Source organism: Taudactylus pleione, unplaced genomic scaffold, assembly GCF_031769625.1.
Source record: "Taudactylus pleione unplaced genomic scaffold, aTauple2 ptg000301l, whole genome shotgun sequence".
In the NCBI taxonomy this organism is placed as follows: domain Eukaryota; kingdom Metazoa; phylum Chordata; class Amphibia; order Anura; family Myobatrachidae; genus Taudactylus; species Taudactylus pleione.
In genome coordinates, this window is record NW_028284702.1 from 2,555,899 (window position 1) to 2,570,732 (window position 14,834).

Below are 14,834 nucleotides of genomic sequence, written 5' to 3' on the forward strand. Positions count from 1 at the left end.
GTTGGACCATTCACTCTCACTTTTACCCTTACTGGTCTACTGGTCCTAACAAAGAGAGAGAGATTTCAGGAACATTGGTGTTTAATATAGATTCATAGGGCCAAATGTAATGGGGTGAGAGTTTAGAAAAGTGAGAGTTTAGCAGTAACTCTCACATTGGTCCAGTTTGATCCTCGAAATGGGAAAGTAGTGATCGTTTTTTTGAGTCTAAAAACATGTGAGTTTCCATGTTCCCGTACTCTATTGCATTGGCCAAGTTTAAAAGTGTGAGAGGTTACTGCTAACTCTCACATATTCTAAGCTCTCACCCTATTACATTTGGCCCATAGTGTTCATTCTAGCACCCTGCACCTGTCACAATCTGTGCAGTTCCTCTTTCCTGTCTGGGGTGTTGCTCCCTTCTCTGGCGCTTCTAGCAAACGGAGCTGATGTGGCAAACTGCTGAGATACATACCAATGTGTGCTAGAAGCACCAGAGCAGGGAGCCACACCCCTGGCAGGAAAGAGGAACTGCACGGGTTGGGACAGTTGCAGGTACTAGAATGAACACTAGATTCAATTAGCCAACCTGCACCAAAGAGAGTTAATTCCATTCTTACAAGGGGATAATCCAGGCAGTTAACAGAGGGGATGGTCTTTGTAATGAGGGAATACAGGTATGGGATACTTTATAGGAAATTCCCTCCAGGTAATGGATTTTTAGCTAAATTACGTAAATATACAAAATTACTCAAATACCCCCATAACTTAGTACATTGTTTAGCACTGCTGCTCACAGTGAATATAAAAAGAGGCAGTCTATGATCATGGCTGTATAGCGTTATCTTCGAGTAGCCGTACTCCTTTACTTTATTCTTTTTGGAACCTTTCTGAGAACAGGTTGCCAGATAGAAGCTCCCATACCTGTATGTTTGGGTAAGCACTAATAAATGGACATAATTCTAGACTGGACCCCTACTTGTGTCAGAATGCAGTTGGGCTACACAGACACTGCTAGCACAAACACTTCCAGAACAGAAAACAAATAAATAGGGACTGTAAATACTGTCATTTAGGGAACACATATATATGTAAAATCCTAATACCTAAATAGATTCATCACAATTTCCAACAAAATGATAACCAGAGTAGACTCATTTCCACCATGTCGGTAAGAAAACGTAATACAAATTGCAGTAAAATTATATATTTTTTCTTCTTCATTTCATGCCGTGTCATGTACTGGTTATTTAGGCTACCGACACTGGTTTGGATAAAGGACAATTAGCTTGTCCTCTTCAAGGAAAGCAGTGGAAGCACTAGATCAGACCTGGAGGATATACGGTGGGCCACTTGCAAAGGGTGGCTAAGATGGAACTAGGAGAGGCACAAACGTGAAGGACCACCAGCACTAGTTCAAATAATTAACCTGTTTCCATTGAGAAAGACTAGCATATCTACATGCTCTGCAGTTAGAGCTGACCGCTTCCTGTAGATGGCCATGCCGGCGTCTGTAAACAACCAGCTTGTGGGTACAGAGGTGGCAGGGATGGCCAACAGTTTACGTGCTGCCCGAGCCAAAAGTGGGTACTGGGTATGGTGCATTTTCCACCACTGCAATGGGTCCTGGCATAAAGAAGAAGCCTCGCTTGTCTGGAAGCTGCTAATCTCTTGCTCTGCCTGTTGGTTAACTGTGCTGACTGATGAATTTCTCACATTACACAAGTCTCCCAAAAGGAACTCAATACCAGAGTCCTGCCTGGTTTTTTTTACCGGTGGCCTTAGATTTTGGGGTTCAGGTGTTACACAAATAGATTCGGTTGGCTGGTTCTTTGCCAGATTTGAAGCTTCCAGCTTCAGTAAATGGAGGGTCTCCACGCGGTCCGGTTGGCTGAGGAAGTCAAGGCCACGGAAACGGGGGTCCAAGGCACATGCCAAGTTGAGTACCTGATTGACATCACAGTCGGAATACTTAAAACTCAACTCTTCATGTATGGCCCTTTTAATGTTCTTGGAGAAGTCAGAGTCCCACTCATTGGGTGCCAAGTGTTTATACAACAGACTGGTTATCACAGGTTTCACCAGTGACAACCCAGCAAATTGATCTTTGGTAAATGTTGAGGTAGCAATAGCTAAAGGTTTAAGAATGTCGACGACGTCTTGGAGAATGGACCAGTCCTCTGGCTGCAGAACAATACCGTCTCCATGCAATGTATCAATGAGGCCTTTAAAAAACTTGGAATGGTCCACTATGCTCTGCAATAAAGTATAGATACTGTACCACTTTGTGCCATCCCGTAAGAACATTTTTAAATGAACCTTCAGCACAGGTCCATGTGTGGTTAACTCCTCATTTTGAGCAGCCGAGGAGAAAATAGTGGCGATCAGTCTTCGGAATCTATCGAGGGTGGCTTGTATAGTATTGTGCTGAAGTATAGCTTCAATGCAGCTTCTCAGCACCTGTCCGACACATGGCAGAGATTTCCAACCCACCTTTGAAGCGGCTATTTTTACAGACGGGCTATTGAGTCCCACTGCATAGAAGGTGTTTTCACGTATACCCCATTCATCTGCGACATTGAGAAGAACTAACTTCAGGCCTTCTTCAGAGAGATCTTCTGAAACAACCCTACTGGATAGCACCACATTCCTGGTTTCGAATGCTTCGTCTACGTAATGGATAGTGAGTGTGAGGTAGGATAAGGAGCCGCTGTGTTTCCATAGGTCAAGGCTAACAGAGCATTCTTGCAGATTTTTCACCAGCTCCACCACTCTTAACTTGGCCTGAATGTGCATATCCTGAAGGATTGTATGAGCCAAGAAAGAGGCTGCTGGTAATTTGTAGTTGGGGTCCAAAATAGACAGCATTTGGTTAAAGCCTTCTCCTTCAATTATTTCAACTGGCATCAGATCACGGACTATAAAATCCGCCACAGCCTTGGTTGTTCTACCCACTGTAGGAGCCACTACAGCCCTGGAAGCCAGTTCGCGAGGAGAGGCTGAGTCAATGCTTTTTTGTGGGTCCACTACTGCCCCCTGTGTTCCCACTAATTCATTGTACTCTCGTCTATGCTTATATATAAGATGCTGTCGCAAGTTAGTTGTGTTACCACTGTATGAAAGCCTAACACCACACAGTTTGCAAATAATCTTAGTTTTATCAATGATTCGTCCGTAGGCATCTCCTTGAAAACCAAAAAAAGTCCAATAACGGCTCTGGGCTCGACCGAGGCTCACTAAATTCTGGGTTCCCTCAAGAAGCTGGAAGCCAGATGAAGGGTGACCCATATTGTTCAAAGGGTAAGTTTGTTTGTGTGACTGTACTATAGGGGTGACCATATCATTGCAGAGGTACTGACTTCGAGTTGACATGTGGTTCGACATGGAATCGTGCGTCTTCAGGTGCAAGTCTTGGAACAGCTTCATTAGAAGTTCCTTCTCACCAAACTCATATTTAAAATGCTCACCTAAGAAACACAATAGCAGAAATAAATCAGTATAGCCTGAACATTACTACAATGGTTAGTTAGTAGCACATTACAAGTAACAAAAGCCAGATTGACAACCCTCTTTCGAGTGTTTTAAACAATGTTTCCGATGTCTAGAAAAAAGTACAGTTAGCTCAGAGGAGCACCAATCAATAGATTTACAATAAAAAGTCATCAGTGCCTAGGTAGACACCAACTGGCAGACAGGCAATAGGTCGACAGGTACAAAAGGTCAACATGGTCAAAAAGTCGACACACAATAAGTCAACATGGATTTAGAAATATTTTAACATTTTCATGTAAACTCCCTGCAATGTTTTACTTGGCAGCCGCCCGTGTCTTATTGCCAGCGAGGACTTCAGAAATATGGCGCCAGTGCCATAGTCTTTGTCACATGCTCCAAATGCGCCCTAACCTCTGTGCATGCACCCTATTTTCAATGGCGTGGGGGTTCAATCATGTGCACACGGTCCTCCTAATGTCTTCTAATGCCACTCAAAGGGAGCATAGACAGTAGTTTGCTTCACTAACTGCACAAATGCTACTACATTGTAACTTTTGTCACTATCAGTCCAGTAATATGATTGTGAACTTCAGCTTCAGGACTAATCTGTGGGGCCAGTAGCTGTTGTGCTTCAGTTTATCATCTCAGTCAGTAAGAAGCAGAATTAAATAAGTGCAGAGTAACCCTGCTATTGATTCTGGCCTATAAGTACATCAGCACAAGATCACAGTGATAGAGGAACTCATTTAGGTTACCTAATTTGAGACCTAGAGTCCTGGCGTATTCCTCCCCGATCCACACCAGCAGCTCTGTACCTGAGGGAATAGGCTGGCAGGCACGATAGTAGATCTTCCCCCGGTACTGAAAGACTGTGAGATTGTGTTCTTCGTCTGTTGATGCACAGGCCACGTACCTTGCGGAGGAAAGAATATCGGTGATCAGGCTGTAAATGGAAAATATATGAAGGCATGCAATAAAAGAACCCGAGTCAGAATGATTTTCAATGCCTGGAGAATTAGTACATATTCGAAGTGACCCTGTCACCCAAATGTCAACATGGGTAAAATGACGACACTGTGCATGTCGACACTCACAAAATATCGACATTGGAAATGTAGGAATGGACATTTCCAGGACACTTAGGGACAGAACAAGACCAAAAACAGCATGTCAGCATTCTAACACGGTCGACATTACATCAGTGCCAACATTAATATATGTCAACATGTTCAATGTTGACACGATTCTCGGACTTATATACCGCACCTGATTAGAGAACTGTCTCCTGAGTGGCTGCAAATGATCCTATGAAATAACCTTGATAACACTCCAACCTATATGTATAAAACCTGTACAATACAATTAGGCATTACTAAGGAAAAACCATTACCATTATTTTGGATTTGGGAAGCGCCACAATGCTCTGCAGTACAGAAAAGGGGAGAAAACAAGACATACAGCCATGGCCAAAAGTTTTGAGAATTACACAAGTATTGGTTATCACAAAGTTTGCTGCTTCAGTGTTTTTAGACCTTTTTGTCAGATGTTACTATGGTATACTGAAGTAAAATTACAAGCATTTCATAAGTGTCAAAGGATTTTATTGACAATTACATTAAGTTTATGCAAAGAGGCAATATTTGCAGTGTTGACCCTTCTTTTTCAAAACCTCTGCAATTCGCCCTGGCATGCTGTCAGTCATCTTCTGGGCCACATACTGACTGACGGCTGCCGATTCTTGCCTAATCAATGCTTGGAGTTTGTCAGAATTTGTGGGTTTTCGTTTGTCCACCCACCTCTTGAGGATTGACCACAAGTTCTCAATGGGATTAAGGTCTGGGGAGTTTCCTGGCCATGGACCCAAAATTTCGATGTTTTGTTGCCCGAGCCTTACGGCAAGGTGCTCCATCATCCTGGAAAAGGCATTGTTCATCACCAAACTGTTCTTGGATGGTTGGGAGAAGTTGCCCTTGGAGGATGCTTGGTACCATTCTTTATTCATGGCTGTATTCTTAGGCAAAATTGTGAGTGATCCCACTCCCTTGGCTGAGAAGCAACCCCACACATGAATGGTCAGGATGCTTTACTGTTGGCATGACACAGAATGAAGACTTTTGGAGGATGGCCTGGTGTCAAGAAGGGCAGCAAAGAAGCCACTTCTCTCCAGGAAAAACATTATGGACAGACTAATATTCTGCAAAAGGTACAGGGATTTGACTGCTGAGGACTGGGGTAAAGTTATTTTCTCTGATGAATCCCCTTTCAGATTTTTTGGGGCATCTGGAAAAATGCTTGTCCGGAGAATGAAAGGTGAGCGCTACCATCAGTCCTGTGTCATGTCAACAGTAAAGCATCCTGAGACCATTCAAGTGTGGGGTTGCTTCTCAGCCAAGGGAGTGGGATCACTCACAATTTTGCCTAAGAACACAGCCATGAATAAAGAATGGTACCAAAACATCCTCCAAGAGCAACTTCTCCCAACCATCCAAGAACAGTTTGGTGATGAACAATGCTTTTTCCAGCATGATGGAGCACCTTGCCATAAGGCAAAAGTGATAACGAAGTGGATTAGGCAACAAAACATCAAAATTTTGGGTCCATGGCCAGGAAACTCCCCAGACCTTAATCCCATTGAGAACTTGTGGTCAATCCTCAAGAGGCGGGTAGATATAAAAAACCACAAATTCTGACAAACTCCAAGCATTGATTAGGCAAGAATGGACGGCCATCAGTCAGTATGTGACCCAGAAGTTGATTGACAGCATGCCAGGGGGAATTGCAGAGGTCTTCAAAAAGAAGGGTCAACACTGCAAATATTGACCCTTTGCATAAACTTAATGTGATTGTCAATAAAAGCCTTTGACACTTATGAAATGCTTGTAATTTTACTTCAGCATACCATAGTAATATCTGACAAAAAGGTCTAAAAACACTGAAGCCGCAAACTTTGTGAAAACCAATACTTGTGTCATGCTCAAAACTTTTGGCCATGGCTATACATAAAACAGAGACAAAATAAATGCAGGGAGGGCAGCGCTCATAAAGGAGCTTACACTCTAACTGGAAGAGAGCAGAGCGGAGACAAGAAAAGCGAGTATGCCTCAGAGAGGAGTCTGGGACAGCTGTGAGGGTGCACTGGCATGGGTAATATAGATGGGAGCAGGGTAATCTCTAACAAAGAGATGGGTCTTCAGAGAGAGTTTGAAGGCTGAGGGAGAGTCTGATTGAGCGTGGCAGGAAATTTCATAAATGGATAACAGCACAGGAGAAGTCTTGTATAAGGGAGTGAGAGATGTTACCAGAGGAGGTGAATTGCAGCTCAGAGGTAGGTCTAAGAGGGAGAGGTGAGATTTGTGATGTATGAAGGGGTGGTGTTGTTGAGGTCTTTGCAGGCAATTATGGACTAGAATCTGGAGGACATGGGGAACCAGTGTGTAGGGAGCTGCAAAAGGGTGTGAAGATGTGGAGCAGTGAGAAAGATCTGCAGCATGTAAGGTGAACTGAAACAGGTATAGTTGGGTGAGGGGAATACCCAATAGAAGGAGGTTGCAATAGCCAAGGTGGAAGATGATGAGAGTGGATAATAGTTTTGGTAGCATCTCGAGTAAGAAAAGAGCGCATTTTGACAATATTTTTAACTGGACAGAGAGAGAGACAGGAATACAGAGGAATAAGGAATGAGGAATACAGTAGAGGGTGAGGTCAGGTACGAACCAAGGCAGCAGTTTTGGTAATTTACGTTGTTACTGATTTGAAGCTGATGGAAAGATGACGTGGAGGTAAGATGGTACCAAGTAACACCTGGTTTATACCTTCTAACACGTTTCCCTTATGGCCAAACTAATGAAGGCTTTAGCATTCCTGGAGCTAATGGCTACTCATTCCTCATCATCAATAGGGGCTTGTAGGTCACCCCTAGGAGACTTCATGAGGTTCTCTATCAGGAGGGGCCGGGGCCAAAATGGAGTGAATCAGTAAGAGATATTGCCTCTACGACCTATCGATTAGACGCAAAGGAGTACAGACGGGGAGAGAGGCCGAATATTACAAGGTGAAGATTGAAAAGTAACAAAACTAATAATCTGCAGGAATTGGTAGTGACATGAGAAAGGAAGGGAGCAATGAGGTTAAAAATTATATATGTTACATCACCCCTCTAACGTAAACGTTTCTCTTTATCTCCTATAATAATGCTTTATTTAGCCCCAATGTGGGAAGGAGGTTGTGGGAATCTTACTTAAAAGTTTCCTTATTAGTTGGTAGGAATCGTAATGGGCCTTTATAACAACATATGGCCCTGTCCCCTCCAGGCACAAGCAAATAGGTTAAGAAGCAAAGGATAGGTCAAGCTCCGATCTATAAAATGAGTCACTTCTGTGGACTGGAAATGGCTGTGTGCCCCTCTCTGTGTGCCCCTCTCTACAGCCAAAGATGCCTCTAAAAACAAGCACCCACTCGTTTAAATCGAAAGCTCTTTTCTGTACTGTCCCTCCCCCAAAAAGCTCTTGATATGAAAAAAATAAAAATAAAAAAGCACTGTTAAAGGGACACCCATACTACACAGTTGTCTAGTTGAACTAAAAAATGTCAATTAACTGTGTCACTTCCATCGTTAGCTGCATTTTTGCCATCACGATGTTTTGTGACAAAATGTCAAAATGATTATCTGCATATATCTTTACAGAAATGTAATTTGCATTCTACATCATGACACAATCACGTTACGTTAGTAAATACCAACTCAAGCCAAACTGAAATAGCTGTTTATATGAAGCAGAGTACAGGCTGAGGTGTTGGTCTGTTCCAAATTGGTGCAAAAACTACTGAACTGATTTTCATGAAAGCTGCATCATTTTGTAGTGGAGACTCCTAGAAATAACCTGCACTTTCACCTCGATCCGTCAAGTTAAAGCTGGGCAATAACAAAAAACAAGAGATATGCCGGCGCCCTGTGGACCCTAAGGAATTCGTAGAAACAGAGATAACAAAGGTAAGTTCTTACCATATCTCTTGTTTTCTACTCCAGGGTCCTTAGGGATCCACAGGGATACCTTGGGGATGTCCCAAAGCAGTATCCTTCAAGGGAGGGGACGCTCCTGTGCAGAAAGGAGAATCAGCCGCCTGAAAGAAGCATCCTGAGAAGCAAAGGTGTCAAAAGCGTAATGCCTGACAAAGGTATGGACAGAGGACCACGTGGCCGCCTTGCAAAGCTGAACAGCTGAGGCTCCACGGCGAGCTGCCCACGAAGGACCCACAGACCTCGTAGAATGAGCCTTTACAGAGGGTGGCACTGGAAGACACTCATGAGCGTAAGCCTCAGAGATCGCCATGCAAATCCACCTTGCCAAAGCCTGCTTAATGCATGCCAACCCCTCTTGTGACATCCATACAGGACAAACAAGGAGTCCGATTTTCAGAGAGAACTGGTACAGTCCACATAAATCTAGCGTTCCCGCTAGGCTGTTTTAACGGGGTGCGGCGCCCTGCCCTCCTTCTGGAGGGCAAAAAGCGCCATGCCCTCACAGCCTGCAGGTGCCGTCTTCACCCGCGGGACGCAGTGTCCCGCTGGTGGAGAAATGTGCGGTGACCCTGTGGTAAATTCTAACTGAAATAGGTTTCCGAGCTCGGAGCATGGTATTCACCACAGATCTGGAGAAACCCTTAGACTTTAAGAGGGAAGTCTCAAGAGCCACGTCGTCAAAGACAGACGACCCGGGTCCGGGTAAAGGCAAGGACCCTGAGACAACAGGTCCGGGCGTTGAGGCAACAGCAACGGAGTGTCGATTGAGAGACACTGAAGATCCGAGTACTAATGCCGTCTGGGCCATGCAGGAGCCACTACCAGGATCTTGTTGCCTTCTTGCTTGAACTTTAGAAGTACTCGAGTAAGAAAGGAGAACGGAGGAAACAGGTACGCAAACTGGAAGGTCCACCGTACCAACAGAGCATCTACCAGAAGAGCCTCTGCATCTCTTGTTCAGGATCCGTACACCCACAGCTTGCAGTTGTGTCTGGAGGCCATGAGATCTATGTCAGGACGGTTCCACTTGTCCACCAGGAGTTGAAATACCTCCTGGTGAAGAAACCAATCCCCCGGAAGTCTGCCTCCCAGTTGAGTACTCCCGGAATGAAGACCGCCGAGATGACTGGGAGATTGTTCTTCGCCCAAGTAAGAACGCGAGACACCTCTTTTAGGGCCGCCTGACTTCGAGTTCCACCTTAACGGTTAATGTAAGCCATTGTGGTGGCGTTGTCTGACTGAATTTGTACAGGTTTTCCATGCGGAATGAGTCTTGCATGTTGCAGCGCTCTGAACACTGCCCGAAGCTCCAATGTGTTGATCGGCAGGGCAGATTCTGCTGACGTCCACCGTCCCTGAAAGATGTGTGAACCAGTCACAGCGCCCCAGCCACAAAAACAGGCATCCGTCGTTAGCAGGACCCAGTCTGATGTCCAAAACGGACATCCCTTGTTAAGATGAGACTTCTGCAACCACCAAGTCAGAGACATGCGCACCTCCAGAGAGAGCACGATCATTTGTGTCTTTATCTGACGGAGTATCCCATCCCATCTGGAGAAGATTAACATCTGCAGAGGCCTGGAATGAAACTGGGCATACTCCATTATGTCGAACGTCGACACCATGGAACCCAGTAACTTCATTGCAGAGTGAAGAGACACTTGGCGACTCTGAAGGCAATTGCGTATCCTGGACTGCAACATGGAGATCTTTTCTTCCGTCAAGAAGATCCTCTGCTGCAGAGAGTCCACCAATGCTTCCAGATGGACCATCCTCTGAGAAGGATTTCTTCCAGTTCACCAGCCAACCGTGAGCCTGCAACATTGATATAATCAGTTGCAGATGGCTGTGAAGCACTTCTGGAGACCCTGCCAACAGCTGAACGTCGTCCAAGTAGGGTAACAGGCGTACCCCCTGTAGTCGCAGGTGGGCCGCCATGACCGCCATTACCTTTGTAAACACCCGAGGGGCTGTGGAGAGGCCAAACGGCAAAGTCTGAAACTGGTAATGGTGATCTAGTACCGCAAATCTGAGGTAACGCTGATGAGCCCTGGCAATGGAGACATGCAGGTAGGCATCCTGAATATCCAGAGACACCATAAAATCCCCAGGCTCCATACCTAAAATAATAGAATGCAGAGTCTCCATCCGGAACCAAAGGACCCTTAGAAACTTGTTCAGGGACTTGAGGTTGAGTATAGGTCTGTATGACCCGTTTGGCATTTGAACCAGAAAAAGGTTGGAGTAATAACCTGTCCCCCTTAGAGGTACCGGAACAGGCACTATGACTCCCGTATGGAGCATAGAATGCACCACCTCCTGGATCTCCAGAGCTGGATCTGACGGAAGGCCTGCTGGGAAGAACTGATGAGGAGACAGTCTGCAGAAGGAGAGAGCTTAGCCCTGAGATACCACTTCCCTTACCCAAGTGTCTGTGGTGGTGTGACACCAGCACTTGGCGAATTGCAGAAGTCGGCCTCCCACCTTGGGGTCCCCCAAGGGGAGGCCCAGCCTGTCAGGCTGAGGGTTTGTCGTCCTGCTTGGCGGCCAGACATCTGGTACTCCAAGCCTGTCTCTTGGGCTTGACAGCCTTTTTTGGTGCCTGAAGGTCTCGGAAAGGACTGCACCTTAGGCTTGCCCTGGTGTCGATAGGGTCGAAAGGACGGGGTCCTAGACCCAGATGTAGTCGGGGCTGAAGGTAGACATGCAGATTTGGCTGCCGCCATTGTGTCTACTATCTTATCCAAAACGGGCCCGAACAGGACCTGACCATTATAAGGTAAGCATTCCAAGCCCTTTTTGGATTCAGCATCCACCCAAGAGCGTAACCACAAGGAGCGGCGGGCAGACACTACCGCTGCGGAAATCCTAGAAGTAAGTAGGCTAAAATCCAAGGCCGCTTCATTAATGTAAGTAATGGAATCCCGGAGATTAGCCACTAACACAACCTGTTCACTGGTAGCCTCCACAGCAAAGATGCCCCCAATGCGTCCGCCCACCTTTCCATGGCCTGGGCCACCCAGCAGACTGCCATAGCTAGTCTGGCGGCCCCTCCAGCGAGGGAATAGATAGACTTAACGCACACTTCCACCTTACTGTAGTGTCAGTCAGAAAGGACATGGATGGCATAGGTAATGTCGCGCTCTTCACTAAGTGCGTTACATGAGAATCCACTTGAGAGGGAAACTCCCATTTAGTAAAATAATTTTCTGCAAAGGGGTATGCACTGGTCAGACGTTTCTGACGTTGAAACCTCTTCCCCGAAGACTTCCACGCCTTCTCCAAGTGATCCACTAGCTGACCAGATAGGGGAAAAACTGCTGCAGCACCCTTAACATCCTTAAAATAAGCATACGTAGGCGTTGCAGGGAGGTTGTCGTCAGTAACGGCCCGTATGAGACCTGGAATATATATCTGAGACCTGACCTCCGCCCTCGAGTGAGGGGTGTCAGTGTCAAACAAATCCAGAATCTCACCATCATAAGATGACATGTCATCCTCATCATACTGTGTAGACGGGAATATAAAGGTCTTTTAGCAGGTCCAGATGGATCCTGAGCCGTGGCAGACAGAGAGTTTGCCCAAACAGGTTCCGCTTGAGAAGGAACCTGCTGAGAGGGGCACTGTGCTACCACCATCTGTCCCGGTACCTCCAGTACGGGGGGACTACCGCCTGTTGTGGGAACCCCAAATGAGGGAACGCAGTGGGGGCAGATAACCTATCCACTAGACTAGGACATTCAAAGCTTGTGCAAAACAAGCCCAGGGAGGATCTTGTGAAATGCTTGTTACAGCAGAGGTACCCGGAATGGCTAAATATGTAGTACATAAACCATTCTCGAGTACTGCCCCCTCCCCCACACCTTTTTTACACCCGAAGAAGGAGAACAGGAGGGGTGCACCCAAGGACACAGAATCCTCACTCCTAGACATCTTAGTATGTGACCCACCTTGCAGTAATAAACTGTGAGGCCAAAACCCACCCCAACAGCACTGGCACTGCAAGGACAGAGAAAGTACAGGGATAGCAAATATGGCTGACAGAAGGAAAGCAAGCAGACAGCGCTAGCACCAAGTCACACATCAATGCAGAAAAAACACCTGCACAATCGAGCTAGCTTCTACTAACCAGACCTAAAGTCTGGTAGGAAACAGCGCCTGCATATCCCGACCTTTCTGGAGGAGAGGTATGCAAGGGGAATCGGTATGAAATACCGCCGGCCCCATGGCCGGCGGTTCGATTCCCGGCAGTGACAGCCCGACAACAGCAGAGTTCCCGGCAGCGGAAGCCCGACAGCGCTGGAAATCCCGATCGTGGAGAGGTAAGTATATACTAACCTAACCCCCTAACCCTCCTTAGGGGTGCCTAACTCTAACCTCCCCAAGTGCCTAACCCTAATCCCCCCCTTCCCCGCTGCCTGAACCTAAGTCCCCCGGGGGGGTGCCCAACCCTAAGCCCCCCCGGGGGTGCCTAACCCTAACTCTCCCTCCCCCTAGCCTAACCCTAACCCTCCCGGGGGGGTGCCTAACCCTAAGTCCCCCCCAGGGAGCCCTAAACCTAACCCCACCCCCACCCCACCCTGCGGCTGTCCGCTCACGGCGCCCGGCATCCCTTCGATCGGGATGCCGGGCGCCGGTCTCCTGGCGTCGGGGAAATGTCAGGCATCTACATCTAGGACGCCCGGCATTTCATCCCTCGCCGGGATATGACAGTCGGGAAGCCGGCTGCCGGTATTAAGGCAGCCGGCTTCCCGATTGTATTCCATGCACTCTGCTCCCAGCGATGTAGACAATAAAATGGCCGCCTAGAGAAGCAGAGGAGGCGGGCCTGGTGGGAGGACCGCTGTCTCAGCCCGCCAACCTCAGAAAAGAAGGCCCAAGCATCGGGGGAGAGGCCTCCTGCGCTCGACAGGGAAGGCTCCCTCCCTGCCAGGAGTTTAACCCCAGGGATTCTGGAGCGTGTCCAGAATGCTCCAGCCCCCTATCCCTGGTGGTCCAGTGGCAGCACAGGTTTTAGAGCCTGTGGGGGTGTCGGAGCGGTAGCACGGACTTCCGCTGGACTGTCCGTGCTACAGCTCTTGAAAATCTTCAGGGGCTGTGAAAAACACAGCCCCCCTGTGCGGTGACCCGACTCTGCATCCTGGGATGAAGAATTCAATTATGTGATGCCCATGGACAAAGCCCAACCTATACCCCAAGGTATCCCTGCGGATCCCTAAGGACCCTGGAGTAGAAACAACAATTATTGACATCATCAATGCAACAGATAGGTGAGCACGGAGCCAGTAAGGGGTGGGAGAGAGGTGTTTTGGGCCCGTGTTCACTTGTACAGGATAGGCTACACAGCAATCTGTGCACAGGGCACACAGGGACATTGGTGTGAGTAGTGGCTGAAGGCGCTGCTGACACCAGTCAATACATTTTTAAATGTAAAATTTTATAGTCTTTGAAATTGTTATTTATCTCCAACCTGAAACTTACTGTAAAGTAGAAACCATTGTCTTATGCAGGCCTTGTTCCCAAACCATTCCCAGCTCTGCTTCTGTAGCAGATTATATAATACTGTATAATAATAATAATAATAATGTTTATTTATATAGCGTTTCTTCTCCAAAACGGCTTCCGTATATTATAGACTTTATAGAATTATGGGGTTCATGCATCAAGCAGTGAAAAGAATGGAGAAGTGGACCAGTTGCCCTTAGCAACCAATCAGCTACCATTTTATAGAAGGTACTTGAATAATGGTACCTCGAAGATGATTGGTTGCTATGTGCAACTGCTCCACTAGCCCACTTCTCCACGGTTTTCACTGCAAGAACCTCCCTCTTAGGTGCATGTTAGTGATGGCACATACAGCTTACCTCATCCAACTGCTTTTGGAGTCATCACTGGCATCAATATAAAAATAGGATTTGTTGTCTCGGACCTGAATAAAGAAATAAAATACACAATAAAGAAATGTAATACATTTAGTATTAGATTTCACATCTCATGGTGTCACTTTTTATTTTTCTTTGCTAATAATACGCTGATATTGGACCTGATTCAGAGTGGGCGGCAAGTCCAAACTGTGCAGGCGCTGCAGAGAGCAATCGCAGATGTGCGCCTCTCCATACCTACGCACATGGCAGGAGATTGAGATAGCGGATGGAATGATCCGCTCATTGATGGATTACACGTCATGGGCGTGTAGGCAGGGTTCCGAACTTGTTTGGGGCGTTCGGACGGAGAAGGGTCATCTCCACCCAGCATGGGTAAGTCCCATTACTAATAATGATGGCTGCAGACAGAAAAAGCGTGGTTTAGCCGGCCACCAGCATGAAGACGGGCGTTTATTCGG

At 46.8% G+C, this 14,834-nt stretch overlaps 1 protein-coding gene across 6 annotated transcripts in view; it reads right to left on the reverse strand.

The window, feature by feature from the left end:
- Positions 1-527: 527 nt before the first annotated feature.
- LOC148511641 (E3 SUMO-protein ligase ZBED1-like) overlaps positions 528-14,834 on the reverse strand; it is a 40,547-nt gene continuing 26,240 nt past the window's right edge. For all 6 annotated transcript variants that reach the window (XM_088482955.1, XM_088482954.1, XM_088482956.1 and 3 more), the window contains 3 exons: positions 14,356-14,420; positions 4,227-4,384; positions 528-3,446 (listed from right to left, as the gene is read on the reverse strand). In XM_088482955.1, the coding sequence (XP_088339081.1) occupies positions 1,396-3,446; positions 4,227-4,384; positions 14,356-14,420 (2,274 nt within the window). In that variant the 3' untranslated portion in view covers positions 528-1,395. The remainder of the gene's footprint in view (positions 3,447-4,226; positions 4,385-14,355; positions 14,421-14,834) is intronic.